Source organism: Sminthopsis crassicaudata, chromosome 1, assembly GCF_048593235.1.
Source record: "Sminthopsis crassicaudata isolate SCR6 chromosome 1, ASM4859323v1, whole genome shotgun sequence".
Taxonomy (NCBI): domain Eukaryota; kingdom Metazoa; phylum Chordata; class Mammalia; order Dasyuromorphia; family Dasyuridae; genus Sminthopsis; species Sminthopsis crassicaudata.
The window spans coordinates 712,581,008-712,606,436 of NC_133617.1; the positions used below are offsets into that span (position 1 = coordinate 712,581,008).

The window sequence follows — 25,429 nt, forward strand, 5'->3', positions numbered from 1 at the left end:
ACATTTGAGTGCATGTTGATTCATTACTTTGGCTCCTCCCTTCTCTCTCTCTCTCTCTCTCTCTCTCTCTCTCTCTCTCTCTCTCTCTCTCTCTCTCTCTCTCTCTCTGTCTCTGTCTCTCTGTCTCTCTCTGTCTCTCTGTCTCTCTGTCTCTCTGTCTCTGTCTCTCTCTCTCTCTCTCTCTCTCTCTCTCTCTCTCTCTCTCTCTCTCTCTCTCTCTCTCTCAAAGCTTTTTATTTATAAAACACATGCATGGGTAATTTTTCCAACACTGACCCTTGCATAACCTTTTGTTCCAAATTTTTCCTTTCCTTCCCCCCCCCCAGCTGGCAGGTAGTCCAATGTTAAATATGTTAAAAATATATGTTAAATTAAATATATGTATACATATTTATATGTATCTTGCTGCACAAGAAAACTCAGATCAAGAAGAAAGAAAAAGAAAAACTGAGAAAGAAAACAAAATGCAAGCAAATAACAACAGAGTGAGTGAGAATGTTATATTGTGGTCCACACTCAGCTCCCACCCAATCTCTCTGAGTGTAGATGGTTCTCTTCATCACAGAACGATTATAACTGGTTTGAATCCTCTCGTTGAAGAGAGCCACATTCATTAGAATTGATCATCATATAGTCTTGTTGTTGCTATGTATAATGATCTCCTGGTCCTGCTCATTTCACTCAGGATCAGTTCATGTAAATCTCTCCAGACCTCTCTGAAATCATCCTGCCAATTGGTTCTTATAGAACAATAATATTTCATAACATTCATATACCATAATTTATTCAGCTATTCTCTAATTGATGGACATCCACTTGGTTTCCAATTTATTGCCACTAAAAAGAGGGCACCATAAACATATTTGCACATCTGGGTCCCTTTCCCTCCTTTGAGATTTCTTTGGGATATTGCTGGATCAAAGGGTATGCACAGTTTGATAACTTTTTGAGCATAATTTCAAATTGTTCTCCAAAATGGCTGGATGTATTCACAATTCCACCAACAATATATTAGTGTTCCAGTTTCCACATCCCCTCTAACATTGGTAATTATTGTTTCCTGTAATTTAGGCTAATCTGATAGGTGTATAGTAGTATCTCAAGGTTGTCTTAATTTGCATTTCTCTGATCAATAGTGACTTGGAGCACCTTTTCATGTGACCACAAATAGTTTCAATTTCTTCATCTGAAAATTGTCTGTTCATATCCTTTGAACATTTATCAATTGGAGAATGGCTTGAACTATTATAAATTTGAGTCAATTCTCTATATTCAATAAACATTTAAGTGTTTACTGTGTGACAGGCATTGTGCTGAGCTGTACAATACAAAAATAAAAATATGGGCCTTCATTTCAAACTCATTCAAATGGGGGGGCAATATTAAAATAACAGTAGACCTACATACACCGCCCCAAAAAAAGCCCCAAAACATACACAAACATAGAGCAAGAAAAGTAATCTTGCAGAGTAGAAGCTGAGTGGTGATGGAAGGAATGCAAAAAGTTAAAGAAACCAGGAGTTGGATATGAGAGTAAAGCCTTCCATCTGTGGGACACAACCAGCAGAAAGAGATAGGATTAGGAGATGGCATGTTGTTGGCAAAGAACAGCAAGTAGGCTGATGTAGCTGGGTTGTGGTGCATATGGAAGGAGGAGAATGGAAAAAGGTGCCAAAGTACAACAGATTCAGATTGGGAAGTAATGAATTGTCAAATAGAGAATCTTAAATTTGATCCCTGGTACAGGGATCCAGAGGACACTGGCTTTTATTGAGTAAGGAAAACATGGTCAGACAAGTGGCCTTTGTTAGCTGAATGAAAAATAGATTGTAGAAAGAAAAGAAAGACAGACCGACAGGCAGACAGACAGACTGAGGGGAGGAGACTAGAAGGGAGAGAATGAGGGAGATGAGGAGTGAGATGGAGAGAAAGAAAGGAAGGGAGGAAAGACAGAGACACACACACACACAGAGAGAGAGAGAGAGAGAGAGAGAGAGAGAGAGAGAGAGAGAGAGAGAGAGAGAGAGTGAGAGAGAGAGAGAGAGAGAGAGAGAGAGAGAGTGAGAGAGAGAGAGAGAGAGTGAGAGAGAGAGAGAAAGAGAGAGAGAGAGAGAGAGAGAAAGAGACACAGAGACACAGAGACAGAGAGACAGACACACACACACACAGAGACAGAGACAGAGACAGAGAGACAGACAGAGACAGACAGAGAATTTTTGACAGTTAAAAAAAAGTTGGGAAGGAGGATTTGGGTTAAATATAACGAAATCTGGTTTGGACATGCTGAGTTTGAGGTGCAATGGAACACTGTATTTAAGATGTTGAAAAAGGCAATGGTAGCAGAATCAGTAATACATTGTACACAATAACAGCAAGAATGTGCAATAATCAACTATGAAAGACCTGGTTCTTCTCAATGGTTCAGTGATCCAAAGTAATCCCAATACACTTTGGACATAAAATGAGATCTGCATCTAGAATAAGAACTAAGGAGACTATAAATGAGCATGTTATATTCCCTTCTTTTTTCAGTTTTTTTTTCTCTCTCATGGTTTTTCACTTTTGCTTTGACTTTCTCTTCCAATATAATTCATAAAGCAATGTATGTTAAAAATTAAAAAAGGAAAAAAAGGCAATGGTAATGCACGACTGGAACCAAAGAGATTAAGGTAGGATATAAAGATCTGGGAATCATGTGCATATAAACTAATGTTACTAATAAATGTGTACCAAATTATGGTGCTTTAAAAAAGTCACTTAATATTTATCAAGCACCTATTACACGTAAAACACTATTATACTCTGTCTTAAAACAGCATAAGTAAAATTAAAAAATAATTTTTATTGATACTTTTTGTTATAACTAAATATCCTGGAGGCCATCCCACAAAACAAACATAAAATTTTCCCCAAAGTTTTAAAGCTGAGCTTATGAATTTGGATTTTTAGCTGCATGCTTTCCCAATAGTATTCAGTAAGTTAGACTGGGTTTTTTTTTCTATTTTGATGAAAAGTCAAAAACTTTTATAATTGAGTATTTGAAGAATCTATTATTTCACTGATGTGTGTGTATATTTCATTGAGACAGATCAGAAGCAATATTTTATTATTTCAGTTTATATTATTAAAGCTATTGTTTCTTAGCTCTCTTTACTTCCCTTTGCAATACAACATTATGAACATTTTCCCATGATTTCTCCATATTCTTAATTTCTCACTATCCAATAATAATATTTTTGTACTACAATTTCTTTAGTCAACTTTCTTTACTACTGCAAAAATGCTGTTGTAAATATTTTGGTATACATGGAGTCTTTCTTTTTATTAATGATTTTCGGTGTATGTATCTCATAGTGGAATTATGGGTAAAAAAGTAAGGATGTTTTAGCTTCTTTGTTTTCAGGATTCCAATGCTTCTAGAATTCTTATACACAAAACCACAATCTCCAAACCCCCAAAATACATTAGTGTTACTGACTTTGCACAACCCCTCAACCTTGACTATGCCTATTTTTTGTCATCAGTCAATCTGAGGTAAAACCTCAGCATTTTGATGTGCATCTCTCTTATTATTAGTGATCTGGAGCATTTTTTCATATGTTTGTTAATAGTTTGCAGTTTTTCTTTTGAAAACTCTTCAGGTCCTTTGTCTACTAGAGAAAGGCTTTTAGTCTTATATATGTCCTTAGTTGTTTATATCTTTCAGACACCAAACTGTTTATCAGAAAAATATAGTACAAATATTTTCCCCATTTGACTGCATCCCTCCTTATCCTAGATAAAATTCATTTTGTTTCTCCAGAGACTTTTCAATTTCATATAATCAAAATGATTTTTTTGGGGGGGGTAATTGTTTCTATTCCCTGTTTGGTTAAGAATACATCTTCGGGGGCAGCTAGGTGGCGCAGTGGATAGAGCACCAGCCTTGAATTCAGGAGGACCTGAGTTCAAATCTGATCTCAGACACTTAACACTTCCTAGCTGTGTGACCCTGGGCAAGTCACTTAACCCCAGCCTCAAAAAAAAAAAAAAAAAAAAAAAAGAATACATCTTCTATCCATATCTGTGAAAAGGTATTATCTACTTCTCTCTTCATTTTTTTATGGAATCTTTACCATGCAAATTATATATCCACTTTGAATTTACAGTCAATAAGATGGACAACTATGAGGAATTCATAAGAAATTGGTCTAAAGAAATCCCTTTTACTTTTGAGGAGCTCTACTCAACAGGCTCAATAGATGAAGAGCTGGGCCTGAAGTCAGGAAGACTCATCTTCATGAGTTCAAATCCAGCTTCAGGAATTTACTAGTTGTGTGATTGGCACTTAACTCTGCTTCAGCTTCTGAATCTGTAAAAATGAATTGGAGAGGGAAATGACAAACCACTTACAATTATCTTTGTCCCTCTTCCCAAAATACAACCCAAAGGGAGTCATAAAAAGTTGGACACAACTGAAAATCACTAAACATGGAATAAGATGCTGTTTTGAGCCTAATTTCTTCTATACTTTCTTCCAGTTTTCTCAGCACTTTTTATCAAATAGGGAGTTTTATCTTAAATAATTTTTGTTTTCAGGTTGAGTACAAATTAGGTTACTGAGTTTCATTATTTCTGATTCTTCCTTCTCTATTTCATGATATACTTCTCTATTTTTTACTTAATACCAAATGATTTTAATGATTCTGCTTTATAATACAGTTTGAGGTCTACAAGTACTAGTACTTCTAAATTCCCTCCTTTCCCCTATTATTTCTCTTGATATTCTAGATCTTTTGTTCTTTCAAATAAATTTTATTTTATTGATTTTGTTAAAGTTTCCCTATGAGACAGAAATAAATTAACTATATTTACTTTGTTAGACCACTTAGTAAATGTATACAGTCTAATTGAATTGTTAACTTTAACATAAACCACTTTTATACTTAAAAACCAATGGAAAAACCAAGAAAAGTGGATATTAGATTTTTCTGAAAGCATAAATTTAATCTCTGCCCCTGATGGCAATTCACCATGCAAATAATTGTGTATCTTTACTTTAGTTTCTTATTCACAGGATGTTGATAAAATACTATAAACAGTTTGGAGAAATGACAAGAGCTATTACAAATGCAGCAGTTTGAGAATCTCCCTTTCTAGTTTCTACCCAGACCATGGATCATCTCTGCACTCCAACCAAACTGACCTATTTATTGTCCCTCCAAAATATTCTGCTTTCCCATTTCCATGCCTTTGATTATATTTTCCTTTCACAAAAGGAAATTACATGATATTTTATGTCTATTCAAATTCTTTATTTTCTTTAAGGCTCAACTCAAATTCCTTCCCTCTTTTCTTGATGCCTCCCTTGAACTGTTGGCCTCCTAGTTCTTGAGCTTACTGGCTGAACTTCTCATTCAGAAATTAATTGTACATTTCTCTTTAGCATCTACCATATTGTTCATAAATTTTAAGTACCTATTTTGTGCTAAGTAACATAAAAAAGTTTAGAAAATATGTGGTCATTAATCTCATATAGGAGACAGAACACAGACACAGAGACATTCACACATGTGACAGCAATACAAAATAAACACAGCAGGCATATATGACACTTGGCACTATGTGGGATCTGTGCAGGTGGTAATAGTGGTAAAGTTCTTGAGAGAACAGTGTTGAGTTTTTGGAGAAGACTATGCCAAGGGAAATTTGATCCATTTGGCTTTGGAACTTTTGCCTGGATCCTGTTTGATGAGGGTGCCAGTTGAAATGCATATGTGCCACACTTGGCCCCAGTCACCTCCTTCTATTTGCTCTGTGGCCTTATATACTTAACTTTCTCCTCTCCAAATAATAATACCTAGTGAAAAAGAAATGATATTTGATTTCCTGATGTACCATCCCTGTGGTTCTTATATCAAAATACTTGTCCCTGACCACTGGCTCCCCTAGATGAGTTGTCTCTCCTTATTAGAATGGAAATTTTCTTAGGACAGGTAGATATGATTATTGTATTTGTATCCCTGGGACCTAGAACAGTGTCTGGTAAATAGAAAGTGCTTATTAAAAGCTTTTTAATTCATGTAAACCAAAACTATTTCAAATCATGTGATATGATTATAAAATGCCTATCTTTGGATTAACATTCATTATAGGTTTTATGATTATGTTTATCTTAGAAATTTAAAATACTACTTTGGTCTCACCAAAGACCAATTCTGATGCCTTAACGTTGTGTGAAAGTGATCCTTGGATTCACAAAGACTATGGCAATGGAATACAAACTCTGGAAGGTTCTATCAAGCTTTCAAGGCTCATGGTATGTCTTCAGTTATGGACCATAAGTCTGCTGTCAAAGAGCAGCCTTTGAAATTTAGAGTGTCTGATCATTAGTTTAACATCTCAGTTGACATATATGGAACCCATGCAACTCTAGAAGATCCATCATTTATCAAGTTATTGATGGCTCGTGATCCATGTCAATGAAGGATGCATGCACACCAAATGAAACCACAGATCATTCAAATACTAAATTAGAAATGTTATAATCTTTTCATCAAAGCAGGATAAAAAAAAATCAACCTTCCTCACTAAGTACTACTGGAAAAGCATGCAACTAAAAGTCCAAATTCATATGCTCAACTTTCAAACTTTTTGGGGGGACTCTATTTTGTTCATTTTTTTTGGTTAACAATCACATATAGGCACAATTTTCCCATAACACTATTAAAGGTAAAAATTTAATTTTCTTAAATATTCCTAATAATGAACTATAACAACACAGAAACATGAAATACTAAAATTTAAATTATATAAATATGTTACAAGTAATATGCTAGATTTCTTTGACACCCAAAAAGACTGTCATTGCATAGCCAAAAGCACAGGCAAGAAACTTAAAACAGAGCTTTGATTTTCAATGGCATACATACATACTTGTTTGTTTTCCTAAGTAATAAGCCTCAGAGAATCATTTGACTTAAAATCAATTGACTTAAAATCAGTTTCAATCAAAAGTATTTGTGTAGGTAAACATAATTTTTTTTAAATTTCTTGAAACTACTAAACTTTAAAACTTATTGGATCTATTTTCCCACGGATATAGATGTTTTCATCTCTACCAGAATATTTCCCCATTTATACCTTTTAATCTTTTGTAATTCTGGATTCTCTTCTTTCATAATGGTCTTCTACATAAACCTCTCTTTTCACCTAACATTTCTTGCTCTTGTAACATGACTAGCCCATTTCCTTTCCCAAGCATGTTTTCTGAATATTTTAACATATTTATACCAAGAAAAATAAAAATTGAAGGATTGTCCTTAATATAAGATGTAAACATTTTGAAGTAAAATTTACAACACAGTAAAGGTATATCTTAGGTCTTCCTCTATCAGAATTTAAGTTCATTTTGCGTAGGAGTTATTTCATTCTTTGTATCATAGTTAGGGTCTAACATAGTCTAACATTACTTTTTTCTATTTTATATACAAAATTTGGTTATAAATTTAGTTATGCTATTTTTATTTTATTTCTTCTTTTTTTTTTTTTTTTTTTTTGTAATTGAACCCCCACTACCTAGAACAGTGCCTGACAAATGAGTAGGTACTTGTTGACTGATACTAGATGGTATTATATATCTGCATTATACACATAAACCTCTGAGATATTTGATTAAAGCTGGGTTATTTTAATTAAAATTAGAGGAAATGACAGCAGTTGACCCAAGTGACTAGTTATGAAATTTTAGAAACAAATAACCAGAAAAAAATATTTAAATTGGGTGAGGAAATAAGTTTCATTATTTTTCAGATTTTCAAAATATGTTTTATTCAGGTAAACTTAATAAATTACGTTGATGACTTCTAGGTTACATTAATGTAAATGTAAAATCTACTGATTAGAATTAAAATTCTGAAATTTCAGAGTTGACAATTTGCTTCAAAGCAAATTAACTAAAAAAAATGTGGCATGCCATTTCACTAGAAGCCTAAACTAAAAATGGGGACAAACGAGACTAGGGATGGGAATTTTTCATACTGTATAAGGTCTCTGAAATTATTTGCTAAGGCAATCACGGTAATGATGAGCTGAAAGCTACATTAAAATAATCTCCCATGGATTGAGTTTTATTAATTGATAATTTTTAATGAACCATGAATGATGTTATAAATATCAAATGGCCCTTGGAAAAAAAAAAAAAAGTTCCCCACTTCTAATCTACATCTACCAAATGTGTTCATTCCCTGGTCTGGTGGGCCCACACTGCTTAGACTCTTGCACTTTCACATTCAGGGCACTTAATTAGATACTCGTTCCTATTGTTCTCCAATGACTTCCTGACAGCTATTGTTTGTTCTTAGTTCTCTAAAAGGCCCATGACAACAGGGAGGTGACACCATGACATGCAAGTGAATTGGATTCAAGTGAGGGAGGGCTGTGCAAGGTCACCTGCCTCACTCTTTCCTCTGGAGTCACCTAGATCCAGTGGCAAGATTCAGAAAGATGGGAGATAGCCCTGGGAGTGATGGCCTAAGTTAATCAGGGCCCAAATAATGACCAACTAGGACGCAACCTATTGTTGATTAAAGAGAGAGTGATTTGGATTTGAGATATGGTCCTTAAAAAAAATCCAGCTGGTAAACCCCAAGATATGTAGGGAAGTTTCAGCATTGAAAAAAAAAAAAATTACATTCCTTTGGGCAGAGCATCAGCAGGTAATATGATAGTCTATATGGACAGAAGGGAGGGAAAGATCATGATTTTTAGGATAGCCAATAAAGATGAAAGTTCCTAAGGGCAAAGAAGTTGTAAGTCTTTTGTTCTTTATCCTTTATAATAATGAGCACAATCCTGAGTGCACAGTATTGGAGGGCTCTGCAAATACTTGTCCAACTGAGAAAGGGCTGCTCTCATTGTTCCACAAAATTTTCAATAAGTCATATTTTGCATTTTCTGGGTTAAAGCCTTTGGCTGCTCCAGGGTTTCTGAGGCATGGCAGTGAAAAAGCCTTCCTTCCTTTTTTGGTTGTTCTGAAACACCAACTACAAAAAGCATTGTACTTGGCCTTTAGCCCCATGAAGTTGTTTTTGCTAAAGGCAGCTATGAGGGGCCTGTCGCCAAATGAATCCTGTTATGACATCTTTGAAATCACGGTTGAAGTTGATTTCAGAGAACAGAATAACAATGATTTTAAGTTCTGGCTAACCAAAATTAATGAGTTTGTTTTTGTTTTGTTTTTAATCATTGATTATCTCTGGTATTAGGTTTCTTGATTCTAATAAGCATTTCAAAGTTTTATTTTAGTTTTGTCACACAATAACTAAAAGAAAACTAGTACAAAGTTATTTTTTGCCTAGGAGTTACATTCCTGGGGGCACAATTAACCAATCTGTTTTGAAGAAAACATATTTGAAAGTTCAGAACTGTTTAAGCTATTATATAATAGTGAGTATAATCCGCCACTCTCCATTGACTGATATTTACTAAGAAAAACAGAATAGATAGACAATTTCCTTATATATGCAAGTGAAACCAAATATCATCACTGGTTTTGAATAAGTTTAGATAGAACAGAATCTGTTTAGGCCTTTTATCATCCTATTTAATATTGCAAAAAATATCTTGTATTATAAAAAATTGCTTCTAAATGTTTAATCTAAGAAAGCTCCATGTTATTGTGTAAAAAACAGTGAACATATATACTCAAAACATCCAGAACCCATTCCTGAATTTCCAACTTCACCATAAGTAACTATAGGTAAGTAGAGTTTTCCTTTCCACATTTTGAGGGTTAGGGATATAGTGCTCCACTGATGTGGGAAAGTCACTTAAAATATTTTCATCCTCCTTTTGTACCAGAGAAGAAGATTGTTTTCTTTCTTTCTTTTTTTTTTAATAGGGTGTTTACATACCTTATTGTTAAATAAATCTGGATTGATCTACAATAAAATCTATTTACTTTATGCATTTCTAAGTTTCTAACACTTTTTGTGTCATCTACTAGCCTTAGAATTTCCTCTTGGCTTCCACAATTCTCCACCCCCACCCCACCCCCCCACCCCCCCCCACCCCCCGTTCCCATTTAATTTCTTATGCTGACCTGAGATATATTGAAACTGATAGGAAAAGTTTTAACTGTAATTTCACCTCTGAGACTACTTTCTCACCAGCAAAAGGGGACAAAACGTGTAAGTGAATCAATAAGCATTTATTAAGTGCTTACCAAGGTCAGCCACTGTGCTGAGTGTTGGAGACACAAAGAAAAAGCAAAAACAGTTCCTGCCCACAAGGAGCTTATCTTCTATTAGAGGAGGCAATGAACACAAGAGATAAAAACAGAGACGAAGGAAAGTAACTTTTGTGGAGATGACTCTAAGAACTGAAGGGGGCCAGATAAGGCCTCAGAGTGGAGATAATAATGCTTATGCATGAATCAAAGTTTCTAAGAGTTACATCCCAGCCACTAGGAACAATGTAAAGGCACAGACATGGGAAATAGCATGTTCCATGTGAGGAATAGAAGGGAGGCCAAGATGGATGGATCCTGGCCTAAATGGAAGGAAAGACAATATAAGAGGCAGTAGAAGGTCAGCAGAGGCCATGCTGAGAAGAGTTTTAAATGCCAAAGGGATTTTATTTCCTGGTGGTAATAGGGAACCACTAGAATTTATTGAGTAAGGGAGAGACCTTGTTTTATCTAGGCTCAAGGAAAATCCCTTTGTCAGTTGAGTAGAAGGTGGATTAGAATGGGGCTAGACTTATACTGAAAAGTTGATTAAAAGGTTCTTGAAACAGCAGAGGGAGCTGTGATGATTATTCACATTAGGGGTGAGAATAGATATGAGAGATAACAAAGGTGGAATCAGTGTGGGGGAGGAGAATGAAAGGGGATATGCTAAAGATAGAAAGAAATATAAAATGATTGGATTTTTAATGTAGGAGAGAGAAGAATCAAGGATGTCGTGGATGCTGCAAACCTAGGTGACTGGAGTGACAATAGTACCCTCAAAAGCAATAGGATACTTGGGAAAGAGTGAAGGCGTAGGCTAAAACCATGTGAATTCTGCTTTGGACATACTGATAGACAGCTAGTTCAAACTGTTCCAAAAGCCAGTTAGTGACATGGGATTGAAGTTCATGAGAGAGAGAAAGGCTACATAAATAGATATGGAAATAGATAAATCTGTATGGTGATGGCAAATGAATCTTTGGAAAACTATGAGATATTCACTTAAGAGTATCAAGATACAAAAGAAAGGGCCCAGATGCAGAAGTTATGGGATAGCCATGGTAAATTAGAATAATATGGAGAAAGATCCAGCAAAAGAATGAGAGAAGTGGTCAGACAGATGGGCAAAGACCCAAGAAAACTCCCAGAAATAGAAGACTTAAGTATTCCAGAAAGCTTAAGTTGAAGGAGGAATGAGGTAATTTAATTTGGCAACTTTGGTAACTTTAGAGACAACAGTTTCAGTTGAATGATGAGGTTAGAAGCTGGATCTCAAGAGGAAATGGAGGCTTTCAGAGAAAAGATGGGGAGAAAGCTCTTGGGCCTGGGAGAGTCTAGTGAAAGTTCTTCTGGGAATGGAGGAAACTTAATTGTGTCAGGAAGCAGCAGGAAGGAAGAGGAGACAGGAAAGACGGAGGATGAGAAAGAGTGAGGATGAAGGAGGGGGGTATTCTTTTCCTTATAAATTTTCTCACTTCAGTACTTAAGAAATTAATAATTTTATCAGTTCTGGCATTCCTCTCACTGACAAGGGTCATAAATCCTTTCCAACTTGGGAAATGATCTTCAAAATTGCTGGGGCCAAAAAATTCTTTGCCTGCAGTCCGCCTTAGGAAATTCCGCTGCAAACTTAGCTAGGACAGTCCTGGCCACCATAGCCACTACTCTCTTCTGGAACCTGTACCCGAGCTTTCCACCTTGACAGGACCTCCTGGCGTTTGTGCTGCCTTGGGACAGGACACATCAGCAGCATGAGAATATTTGGGCTAAATACAGCAGGATTTTTCCCCTCCAAGTTAAAAACAACAGAGACAAACAAAAGACGCTCTTCCCCAGTTTCTTTGCCTTTCCACAGGCTGTTTCCCGGTCGGGAATTCGTTCTCCTCACCACCGCCTCGGGGAATATCTAACGTCACACAAAAATCCAGAAATGTCACTAACTGACCTCTAGGGTTTCTCTCAGCTTTGGCCCCATGAAGCCTTCTTTTGAAACAGGAGTGACTGGTTACTCTTAGTGCTATTCCCATTCCCGCCACTGCCCTTAATTATCCGCTATCGGTCGGTATTTTTCACGCGAGTCTGGTTCTGTGTGACCCATTTTGAGCTTTTCTGGGCAGAGACGCCGGAGCGCGCACTCCCCCTTAGGCGGCGCTCCAGGGCAGCCAGAGGGCGGAGCCATGCGCGCGCAACTCCCACCCAGTTCAGTACCTGAAACTCTGGCTCTTCCCCTTCGGGCCAGGAACTGATGGGCAGGTTCTCGAGGCCGCGCCCTACATCCCGCTGCCCTCCCCAGGAGGCCCCCGGCTGTTCCTTTGACATGACGGCGGGGGGGAGGGGGGACAGCAGCCAAGTATCTTCTTTCGCGGTTTCTTCCTCAGCCCCCGGTTCCTGTTCCTTAGACAGTCAGGGAAGGGTCCTCACGCCCTCATATTTACACTCCATTTACCCCCTGAGAAGCACCAACTAATGGGTTAATCCATGAGGATGCTGGGAGTAATTGGCTTCCCTGTCCCGTGGCCTCATGGGAGTTGTAGTCCCCGAACTCCGCGTGCTGCCGGAGGGGTGCTCCATGATCACCACATACTTAAGATCCTACTATGGTCCGAGTGACCTAAAGGTGCGAATCAAAAGACACGAGCGATCAGATTTGTGGTGACATATCAAAAAAGGTTTATGGATGTCATTTGTCTTCCAGACTCCCTACCAAGAACAGTCGACCAAAATCATTTAGTACAGTGACGTCATCTGACATTCCCTCCGTTCAGTGCCCAACTCCCCCCCCCCCCCCCCTTCGCGCGTAGTAGGCGCTTTAGAGATATTGACTGACTACCTTTAAACTCCCTTCTTACTCCAGACTGAAGGAGTTGTCGATGCTCTGCATTTGCATTGGTTTTTTAGGTTCAACTTCTTTTAGTATGTGTGCAGCCGGCTTCCTTCTTGTTGATTTCATTTTCATTGTTATTATGTTATTATGTTCTGCTCCTTTTGTTTCACACTGTATCAATTCTTTCGTAGTTTTCCTTCCGCTTTGTAAGAAATGGTCTAGGTTTGCAGATTTCAAGCTCTGTAAGACCTCATGGACTCCTTCTCCCTTCTCTCTTCCCTGCTACGTTTATTCCAGTTCAATCCATTAAATGTTTATTTAGTATGGCCTTCTACTGTGCTAAGTGCTGGGGATACAATCAAATTAATAAAGCCCGAAAGGAGTTTACAATCTGATCACTCATTCAATTGAACCAGAGTTAATTTACTATGTGTGCATGTGGGGTTACAAAATAGGGGAAAAAATACCAGATTTTATTAAGTTATTACATGCCACTAAGACCTCTGGTTAGAAAGAAATTTAAAAAAAAAAGATTAAAGGTAAAAGTAAATTTGTATATGAATGAGATGGATGTGCTTATTTATTTTTACATAAAGAATTAAATGTAGGAGGACTAAAAGGTATCACATCTTTTACTACTGTTGCCAGATTTTTCACCACCCCCACTTTCAGTTACATGGTTCCATTTGGGGTTGAGACTTTGAGTTTAAGATTTGCTCTAGTGGGAGTTCTGGTAGTAGAGAATTCAGTGTGAAAAAGTTGAATAAATGTGAAGATTTGGGTTTCCAGTGGTCCTCAAACTTTTTAAATAGTTCACTGTCCCTCAGACTGTTGGAGGGCCGGACTATGGTAAAAACAAAAGCCCCTTGGCCCATTTGCTATAACCAGGCAGGCCGCATAAACGTCCTCAGCAGCAGCATCTGGCCAGTGGGCGGTAGTTTGAGAACTCCTGATTTAGGATCTACATGTCTGTAACATGCATTGTAGGAATGATCTTGAGAGCTGTCCTTGAAGGTGCCTCAGGCAGCGAGGGAAGGCCAGGGGCCTGGATTTTGAAGCTGACACTTAACTAGCTGTGTGACAAAAGTCAAGTCTTTAAAAAAACAAAACAAAACAAAAAAAAAAAAACAAAAAACTATTTGCCTCATTTTCCTCATATGTAAAATGGGAATAACAATGGCTGCTTATATCCCAGGTTTGTTGAGAGGATCAAATGGGATAATATCTGTAAAGTATTTGGCACTAGGTAAGTGAGCCTTTATAAATGTTAGCTTTAACAATAATAACAATATAATAATAATACTCAAGCCCAACAAGGTATGTGCTTCTGACTTAGCTTCCTATTGTGACTCTAGGTAATTACATTGTAGAGAAAGTGGGGCATGGAATGAGGAAGTTATTCACCTAGTGTTTGTTTCGGTCACTAATGAAATCACAGGTCCAATCCCTGACCCTAGCAGGTCCATGGCTTTACCCAGATCTCTTAGGAGGCAAAGAGAGGCTGAGTGACTCGGCTAGAGTAAATTACCATTAAATATCAGAGGCAGAATTGTAATCTAGTTTTTCTAGACTCCGGATCCGCAGTTGATTGATTAGACAAGGTTGTCTCTAGTATTTACAGAAGGATTTTAGGAGGGAGAAACAGTGATAGTTGGAGGACTGATGTAAGAAGTAATCTTTGGGTTGACCTCTTAATGGTCATATTTGTTCAAGTTTTTCCAAGAGATAGAGTTGATGAAGAAATGCCTTTCAGTCACCTGGAACAGTCTGTGCAAAGTTTGGAGGCAAGAGATGTTAATGAGGAATAATAAATAGGCCAATTTCAGTTAAATATCCTATGAGGGGAGAAGTGATAGGATAAGCTTTTATTCTATAGGGAGACCGAAGATTGAGATGCCCAAACTGAAGTCTAGAGAGAATAAGTCTTTGCCCAAGATAAATAAATAGCAGAGTTGTGCTTTAGCCTCAGTATCCAAACTCAGATTTCACCTTGGGGGATTCAGTTTGGAATATAACACCAGCAACAGTTATTCTTCCTGCCTTCTGCTGCTGGATCTGTCTGGGTCTGGCTTTAACTTGTAGGTGAAATTGGCAGAGGGAGATTTTAGGGGACCAGAAATAACTGTGACTAAGAAGTTCCTTAAAATATCTATTTTTTACAAACACTTTTTATCTTACAATTAAGAGATGAGGTTTAAGATGCAAATTTGGCCAAAAGTCTTAAGTGGCCAAGCATGGATAGGACTTAGGTACTCAGATGCCCATCCCAATGCTCTTTCCATGTCATTTCTGCTACATATCTGATGAAGAACTGACTCATTCTCTACTGTAGACTTTTATATACATATATGTATACACATCATATATATATATACCATAGACCTTACATAAATATATATATATATGTTTGTATATATAGGTATATATGTACATATATAATAAAATTACTAAAATTAAATTCTTACCTGAGAGTTTATGCCTAAAGTTGGGGGAGATAGTGGATAGAAGGAAAAGATACTATATACAAAATCCTCCTACTTAGCCCTCATATGGGAATTCAAATTAAAAAATGGTGAATGTTTACCTTCAAGGAATTTATATTCTTCCAAGGATATTGTAGTATGTTAATTACCTGACAGGTGTGATTGGGGAGCAGGAGAGGTCTGGACAAAATGTACCAGGACTATATGAAAGCATCTTTTCATCTGGGTGAGACAACAAGTAAAGCTTCACAGAGGACCAGGTGCCTATTAGGTCTTCAGAGAAGGAGTCAAAAAGCATAGATGAGGAGAGAATTTATTCCGAGCATGGCACTTTCTTTCCTTGATTTCTGGGAACTAAGAGACCTTTGGCTGGCCTAAACCTGTAGCAGGTGTTCTACATCCATTTCACTCTGCTTCTGCTTCCCTGACCAACTCTACTGACCAAGAGGTCCTTCTTAGGATAACTCAACACTATGCTTCTAACTCATCTCCACTGACACGGTCTCCTGGAGCATTTTCCCTTCTCCACTGATTGGAGCGCTGAAGACTAGTATACCAAACTCCTCCCAAAACGTGCCTTTTTAGAAAGCATAAATTGGATTTTCAACTCACTCCACTCATTTGCTGCCCAGTTTTGTTTCAACTCCACTGAAGAAGATGGCTCCATACCAGATTCCCCCTACCATCCCTCACCCTTGCCTGCTTTCTTTTGTGAGTTGACTTCCCATTAAAATATAAGATCCTTGTACCCAGGGGCAGTCTTTGTTTTTCTCAATTGTATCCCCAATGCTTAGTTCAGTGCCTGGCACATAGTAAACGTTTAATAAACATTTATTGGGTTGGATTGTTAAGCACCTATTTCTTTTTTTCATTGGAATCATTCTGATTTGATTACATGAGACCTGGAGTGCCAATTTTTAGCTAGGCATTTACTTCTCTGGACATCAGTTTTTTCATCTATGAAAAGAGGGATTGGCTGAATGATTTCTAAGATATCTTCCAAATTTGGTTTTCTGTGACTATCTGTCTTAGGTATCTTTCATCAGTTTGATCAGTGGATCATAACCCTCCATAGGTCTATCACACCACCAACTGAGTCACAGGATTGATGCGAAGAAAGCACATTTTTAAATCCTGAAGTTACATATGTGTAAGATGCTACTGTGGCTGTTGATTTTCTGGCCCAGAAGAAAGCTTTTCACACAGAGGGCACTCAGCAAGTTGTGATTAATGATAGCAGCTTCCCTTTTCCTTCCCTTAGGGCAAGAACAGAAACCACCATTTTCCAACTGTGAAAGCTACTTTTTAGGCATTTAACAAAATATTATGACACTGGCTGTTCAGTCTCCTATTTGCTTTTCAATGTTGCACCTTCCTCAACTTAGGTAAATTAATTAAGTATGTTTACTTGGAGAAGACGGGGAGAAGAGAGAGAAGAAACAAGTCATTATGGACATGTTCAAGGATGTGAAAGATTGTCAAGGGAAGGATTGATTAGACATTCTGTGTGGCCCTGGAGGATAGAAGTGACAGCAGTGGGTTGAAAAAGCAGAGAGAGGCAGCTAGGTGGCCACCGTGGATAGAGTACTGACTCCAGAATTAGGAGGATCTGAATTCAAATCCAGTCTTGGACACATGTAAATAATGATCAGGGCAAGACATATACTCCCAACTACATTGCCAAAAAAAATGATAGGAAGATTTAGGCTTGATACAAAGAAAAATTTCCTAATAATTAGATGTCCCAAAATAGAATGGACTTCTTATATAGGTAGTGGGGTCATCCTTCTTGGAGGCACAGAGTGTAGGTTGGATGACCACTCGATTGATTATGCTAAATGAGGTCCTTTCCATTTCTCCAATTCTCTGATTCACCTTGAATTATCTTAGGAGAAATAACCAGGAGATAGGGTTTTAAACAGTGCCCTCAGAAATATTTTTGTAGTTGCTATTTCAGCATAGACTGATCACCTGTTTCTCTTACAATTTTACTCGTCTGATTAAATAATTTGGCTGGAGGAAGAAACAAGGAAAGCTCCAATTGAGCTGTAAAATGAGGTGTTGGATTAGACAACCTCAAGTCTTTTTCAGCTCTATGATCTTATATGATTTTTTCATGTTTTTGTGATTAAAATATTAAAAATGTTATTCTGTGCTATTGATGCTAGTAATAGGAGACCCACCAGTTACCATCATGGGCTTTTAGGCCTGATCCTCCCACACTTACATGCTTTGAGAGACAAGGTTTTGGGGGGAAAATGGAATGGGAGGGAGAATCAGATCCTTGCCTTCTAGTCCTCTCTCTTCTTTCACTAATAGGACACATAGGAAGGAAACAAACACAAATTAAGCACCTACTATGTGTCTAGTCATTGTGCTAAATGTTTCGCAATTATCTCATTTAATTCAACAATTCTAGAAGGTAGATGCTATTTTACAGTTGGAGAAACTGAGGCAGACAAGCTAAGTGACATATGTAGGATCACACATCTAGTAAATATGTAAGGCTTGATGTGAACTTGTCACACTGATTCCAGGCTCAGAACCACCTAGCTGCCTCATAGCTACTGCCCTTCCCTTTACCCTATTTCACTCATGTATCAACCCTCAGTTTTGGCAGGGATGATATTTGAGAGAGTCACTAGGTGATAGTATGATATCTTACTATTTTGCTTGCTGAGTTTGTGGCATATGAGATAGCTAGGGCTTTAAACCAAGTACAACCAGTTTATCACCAGTTTAAGGAGTCACTAGAGAGTTTTATAAAGTGAGTAATGGAGCTGAAGTGAAGACATTTGCTTTTGACAGTTTATTCATTATAAATGTTTTCTGAAACCAGAGAACACAGATTCCCCTTCGTTTATAGTTTCTGTGTCTGCCAAAGCTTATTAAAGCATTGAGGGCAGTAATAAAGCAACACTGCAGATAACTTGCTTGCTTAGAGAAAATGATTTGCTGAGGAATAGAAAAGAGTAAAAGAATAACTTTTCTTACCTGTCAGATCTTATTCCATAAATAGACTGTTTGCCTCTTTTGATGTATTTGCATAAAAGTAGTTCACATTTTGCTCTTAAAAATAAAATTCTATTTTGGAACATTTGATTTCTTCTTTCTATATCTATTTATGACCTTCTTATTGGTTTGAGTACTTTTTTAAAGAGTAAAGTAGAAAATGAATTTGAACAGAACCTCAGAGTTTGAAGGAATTTCCTTTTTTTTTTTTTTAAGATTAAAGCCTTATTTTCAAAATATATACATGGATAATTTTCAACATACATCCTTAACAAAATCTTGTGTTCCAAAATTTTCCCCTCCCTTCCCCTTAACCCTCTCCCCTAGATGGCAAGTAATCAAATATATGTTAAACATGTATAATCCTTCAATAATATTTCCACAAATATCATGCTGCACAAGAAAAATCAGATCAAAAAGGGAAAAAAATGAGAAAGAAAACAAAATGCGAGCAAACAACAAAAAGAGTGAAAATGCTATATTATGGTCCACACTCAGTTCCCACAGTCGTCTTTCTGGGTGCAGATGGATCTCTTTATTACAAGACCATTGGAATGGGCCAAATCACCTCACTATTGAAGAGAATCATATCCATCATAATTGATCATATTATAATCTTGCTGTTGCTATGTACAATGATCTTGTTCTGTTCACTTAACTTAGCATCAGTTCATGTCTCCCCAGGCCTTTCTGAAATCAGCTTGCTGGTCATTTTTTATAGAACAATAATATCCCATAACATTCATATGCCACAGTTTATTCAGCCATTCTCTAATTGATGGACAGCTACTCAGTTTCCAGTTTCTTGCCAATACACAAACAGTTGCCAGAAACATTTTTACACATTTGGGTCTCTTTCCCTCCTTTAAGATCTTTTTGGGAGGAAAGTCCAATAAAAACATTGCTGGGTCAAAAGGTTTGCACATTTTGACAGGCCTTTGGGCATAGTTCCAAATTGCTCTCCAGAATGGTTGAATCAATTCACAACTCTACCAACAATGCATCAGTGTCCCAGTTTTCCCACATCTCCTCCAACAATTATCATTATTTTTTCTTGTCATCTTAGCCAATCTCAGAGGTGTATAGAGGTACCTTGAGTTGTCTTGATTTGCTTTTCTCTAATCAAAAGGAATTAGAGCATTTTTTTGTTTGACTAGAAATGACTTTAAATTTTTTCATCTGAAAATTGTCTATTCATATTCTTTAACTATTTATCAAATGGGGAATGGCTTATTTTCTTATAAATTTGAGTCAATTCTCTATATATGTTAGAAATGAGGTCTTTATCAGAAACATTGAATGTAAATTCTCTCCCCCCCAGGTTTCTGCTTTCCTTCTTCTTCTTCTTTAAAAAAAACAAACAGCTTTTTGTTTTCAAAATATATGCAAAGATAGTTTTCAACATTCACCCTTGCAAAACTTTGTGTTCCAATTTTTTTCTCCCTCCCCCCAATTCTCTCCTCTAGACAATATGTAATTAAGCTATCTTGAACATGTGCAATTCTTCTATACGTATTTCCACAATTTTGTTGCATAAGAAAAATCAGATCAAAAAGAAAAAAAATGAGAAAAAAAGCAAGCAAAAAACAATGAAAAGGTGGGAAATACTATGTTGTGATCCACATTCAGACCCCACAGCCCTCTTTCTAAATTCTACTTTCCTTCTTAATTTTGTCTGTTGTGGTTTTGTTTATACCAAACCTTTTTAATTTGATGTAATCAAAATGATCCATTTTGTATTACATAATGTTCTCTAGTTCTTCTTTGCCCATAAATTCCTTTCTTCTCCACAGATCTGAGATATAAACTATCCCTTGCCTTGCTAATTTGCTTATACCATCATCCTTTATGTCTTGAACCCATTTTGACCATATCTTGGTATAGGATATTAGATGTTGGTCAATGTCTAGTTTCTGTCATACAATTATAAGTTTCCCCAGCAATTTTTGTCAAATAGTGAATTCTTATTCCAGAAGCTGAAGTCTTTGGGTTTATCAAACACTAGATTATTATTTTTTATTATAGCTTTTTATTTACGAGATATATGCATGGGTAATTTTTCAGCATTGACAAATGCAAAACCTTCTGATCCAACTTTTCCCCACCTTCCCCCAACCTCCTCCTCCAGATGGCAGGTAGACCAATACATGTTATATATGTTAAAGTATATGTTAAATACAATATATGTGTATATATCCACACAGTTATTTTGCTGCAGAAGAAGAATCGGACTTTGAAATAAGGTAAAATTAAGCTGAAGAGGAAATAAAAAATGCAGGCGAACAAAAACAGAGGGATTGGAAATGATATGTAGTGGTTGATACTCATTTCCCAGAGTTCTTTTTCTGGGGGTAGCTGGTTCCATTCATTATTGAACAAATGGAACTGATTTGGTTCATTTCATTGTTGAAGAGAGCCACGTCCATCAGAATTGATCATCATATAGTATTCAAACACTAGATTATTATAGCCATTGACTATTGTGCCTTGTGAACTTAATCCATTCCATTCATCTACATTCTATTTCTTAGCTAGTACCAAATGGTTTTGATGACTGCCACTTTATAATGTAGTTTTAGGCCTGGCACAGCAAGAACAATTAGTTTGAAGGGATTTTTGAGAGCAGATGGAGCTAAATGATACCTGAACAAGAATTATACTCACAGTATCCTTGACAAGTGTGGAGTGTCAGGTACTTTTAAATCTGACCCCCCAGGATTGGACTTCCAAATCTGCTCTTTTATCTGATGTACAACTGGAGGCAGATGACGTTCTCTTGTTAAACCTCACGATTTCTATTTATAAAATGAGGGAATTAGAGCAGATGATCTTTAAAGTCCTTTTCAAGACTAAATCCTACAAATTTTGGAAGATTTTTACTAGCTCCAGACAGCCCATTTCTATATTTGAATAGTTTTAATTATGAAATTTTTTTCTCTTTTCTATTCAAAATCAGAAAGTGGTCTTTCTACATATTCTACCTATTGCTCCAGGTCATGGTCTCTGGAGCCAGATAGAACATTCAAATCCCTTCTCCCACTTAATAACTCTCAGATAGTCTATGATAGCTTTTATATCTTTTCTATGATAGCTTTTATATCTTTCTTAACGCTTCTCTTCTTCAGGCTAATCACCTTCAATTTATTTAAATGATTTTCTGATGGAATGGTTGTCAGCTCTCTTTGCCACTTTGGTTGCCCTTCCCTGAATGTTTTCTGTCTTATCAGTGGTCTTTCTAAAACTATGTGCCCCAGGATGGATCATATTACTACTTAAAGGACTCTCACCTTCCTCAAACTGGGTGCTCCATTAATATAGCTTAAAATTTTATTAGTTTTTTTTGGGGGGGGTATCAGGTGAAATACGTTGAGTCATTTGGAGCTTGCAATCTATCTAAACCTCAGGTTTTTTGCACAAATTATTGGTTAGCTTTGATGAGTATGGTGAGCTTTGATCAGACTCTTCTACAATTCTCAATGAGCCCTCATCATTATACATAGATCCTTTTCTGATAGTAGTGGGCATGATAAGGTTTTAATAGGTGGGAGAAAGTAAACAAAAGTATATAAGAGTAGAGGAAAGACTCAGGGAATAAAAAGTTAGAAATTGCAAGAGATGTCTTACGTCCCATAGTGTACCAATTTTCAGGAATTTTGAGGACAAAATCACTTTGTCCTATATGCTAGGAGAACGAATTAGGATGAGTCTCAGTGTGAGGAACGGAGAATGGCAAGGAGTCTGCTGACTACAATTATTAATGGATCCAATCTTACGTCGTGCATCCTTGTCTTATGTTTGACAACTATATCTTTATCAGTTAAGTAAACTCATAAGTAGGTTTCCGAGATTTCTTTGAATTTACTCCTTTGGTAATTTTCTATGTGCTGCTGAATGAAATTGGAGAAAAACAAAACTAGGTTCATTGCAAATTTGTTACACTCAATTGGGCTCTTCTTACAAGCAAGACAATCCTTTTATTTTACACTTTGTTAATTTTTTTCACTATTCTCCTCACCACAGAAACTATTCCAAACCCTTTTATCCTTCCTCAAGCCTCCCATAGCTTTCTTCCACTTTCTCAGCTGAGGATTTTGGCTCATACTTCATTGAAAAAAATAATGGGATGCCAGTTGCTAAGAGCTCCTTTTCTCTCCCTATTTTACTGACACATCTTCCTCCACTATGTCTTTTACACAAAGAGGTGTTCTTTCTTATTAAGGTAAAGTTGAAACATCCACTGTGGATCACATTTTATTATATCTTCTCCAGATGATTGGCCCCTTCTATCATCCTCAGCTACCACATTATACCACACTCTATAAGAGGTTTTTGTTTTTGTTTTTGTTTGTTTGTTTTTTGCCTCAGTAGCTGCCTCTTTGTTTCTCTCCTCCTAACACACCAGAGGACTCTACCCCAAGGCTAAAACCCTGAGAATAATGATAACCTAACTGATTAACCCAGTCCAGAATGAAAAACCTATTCTATTCCAACATATTTTCTTCAGCTTAATGATCTATATTTCTTGTCCTTGTTCAAACTCTGTTCCCCATTCCCACTAGCTTCCTTTTTCTAATCCTTCTCACCTGTACTCTCCCTTCCTCTGTCATGTTCTATCCTAAGATTATCTATCCCTTCCCCTGTGCTTTATGGAATGCCTATTCTATAGATAACACACTTCTGTTCCCTTTAAATCTTTTCTTTTCTCACTTTTTCCATTTTCTTCTACTCAATGCTCTTGATAGGTAAAAAATCAACCCTGATTGTTGAATAATTAAGCAGGGAGCTAGGCTAAAAGTCTTCAGCTTCTTCTTCAAAGAACATGACTTAATTATGACACTAAACTGCCTCCAGCAATCTGGAGAAAGGAATCTCTGATTCTACTACTCTGATTGGTTTTTTCCTTTATGAACTGGGTTACTATAAACTCAAATAAGGTGTAGGGCAGGATACAAGAACATAAACTTAATGGGTCAGGGCTGAAATTCACCTAGATTGGTTTCTGTTTACACTTTAAATTTGAAGGAGAATTTGGGTGACTGATCCTGACTTGGTACTGACTGTCTGGTCTACAGGGACTGGTTCCTGAATGGGATAATAAACATCTTACTAATTAATTACAGTTTATTAATATAATAGAAATAAGAATTTCTCTCACTCTGATTTCTCTTTAGATTTCTTGATTATTTCTCAATTTGTGTGCTCTTCTTTGATTTTTGTTGGAGTGATGGGGTGGGAAGAGATGGCTTATATTATTTCCTTCTGCTCTGCTATATTTGCTGGTCCTCCCAAGGTTTCTTTGTCTGTCTTATCACTGGCTAGCTAGATCTTGTTCTAATCTTTTTCGGACTTGATAGGGTCATTATGGTTGTAAGCCCAAAACATGATGTTCAGTTTGAAAGCTGCTGGTAGATAAGAGATGTAAAGTTGAAGAGAAATGCAGAAGTGAGAAAGAGAGGACTAGACTTTTATCTTGATTGATAGTGCAGAATGGTGGAGGTTGGAGCATGAATAGTGTCTACTATTTGTGTCTACTACCATTAAGTGTATCAACTCCCCTATGACATCTGCAGCTCCTAATGATCTGGGGACAGAATTATAGAAGTAGGCAGTGACCATCTGAGATTCAAAAATGGGCCTTTTAGTGAGACTTTTCCCTGTAGTTTCCTAAAGGTTTGAGATGAAGTCCCTTATTATATGTTACTCCTTTGTTTATCCATTTCTGAACTGAGGAGAAGCCACTGATCCAGCCCTACATTTTCCTACCTGAAGACAGTGATTGCTACTTTTAAAAACTGCTTTTTCCTTACTTAACAGTTTCTCAAATATTTCTCAGTTTGTGAGATTGAAATTTGATACTTTGCTTTATTTTGTATTATTTGTTAATTGAGAACTGTACCTAATCACTAGAATCAATGCTTGTAGATTAGATTTAGATTGGATTGTATAGACATTAGTAGTAGAGTTTGGAAGAATTTAAATTTTCCTATTTCTCTGGGTTACAGATTGGACTCAAACTGTCTCACCTCAGAAGGTAGGAAGGGGCAAGGAAGAATGAGTCAGCTAGTTATTCAACCAAGCAATTATTGACATGGGATTTTTCCAAAGGATGTTCTTCAACTCGGTGTTTCCCCAGTGCCATATCTTCTAGAGATCTCCTCTTGTGAGTCAGGCCAAATGTAAGCCAATATTTCTTTAACTCTTCTGTAGACAAGTTACAGTCTTAGTTTAGTTTACATCAAAAAACCATTCTGGGCACATCACATAGTCTGTCGTTCTTTTAACTGTCAAAAACACACTTGCCTTGGAAATCTTCAACATAAAGTAGATCCAACTCACTTCCAGTTGATCAGTGATGGACAGAAACAACTACACCCAGAGAAGGAACACAGGGAAGTGAATGTAAATTGTTAGCACTACTGTCTATCTACCCAGGTTACTTATACCTTCGGAATCTAATAATTAATGTGCAACAAGAAAAAGGTATTTACACACATATATTGCATCTAGGTTATATTGTAACACATGTAAAATGTATGGGATTACCTGTCATCGGGGGGAGGGAGTGGAGGGAGGGAGGGGATAATTTGGAAAAATGAATAAAAAATAAATAAATGAATGAAAAAAAAAACACACTTGCCTTCTGAGGAGTCTTGGATCTCTTTTGATTGGCAATTGTTCACCTCACTAACAAATTAATTATAATTGGAATCTTGTCTCTCAGTTTCTCTTTCTTGCAGATTTTTATGGCAATGGTATGTGTTTGTGTTACTGTATTAAAATCTGCAAGACTGTTTTTGCTTACTTGAATTTTAGTGATGAGTTTAGGAATGGAAGAGGGATACTTCAGAAATGAAAGGCTTAAAATATTAAAGGTATATAAAAGCAATTTTTTTTCATTGC

At 36.8% G+C, this 25,429-nt stretch overlaps 1 protein-coding gene across 2 annotated transcripts in view; it reads right to left on the bottom strand.

Annotated features, from left to right (window-relative positions):
- Positions 1–12,658, bottom strand: part of LOC141551888 (histone-lysine N-methyltransferase SETMAR) — a 36,792-nt gene extending 24,134 nt beyond the window's left edge. Inside the window, exon 1 of one of the 2 annotated variants that reach the window (XM_074284054.1) lies at positions 12,419–12,658. In XM_074284054.1, coding sequence (XP_074140155.1) covers positions 12,419–12,529 — 111 coding nt within the window. In that variant the 5' untranslated portion in view covers positions 12,530–12,658. The other variant, XM_074284055.1, reaches the window with a different exon arrangement.
- Positions 12,659–25,429: the final 12,771 nt, after the last annotated feature.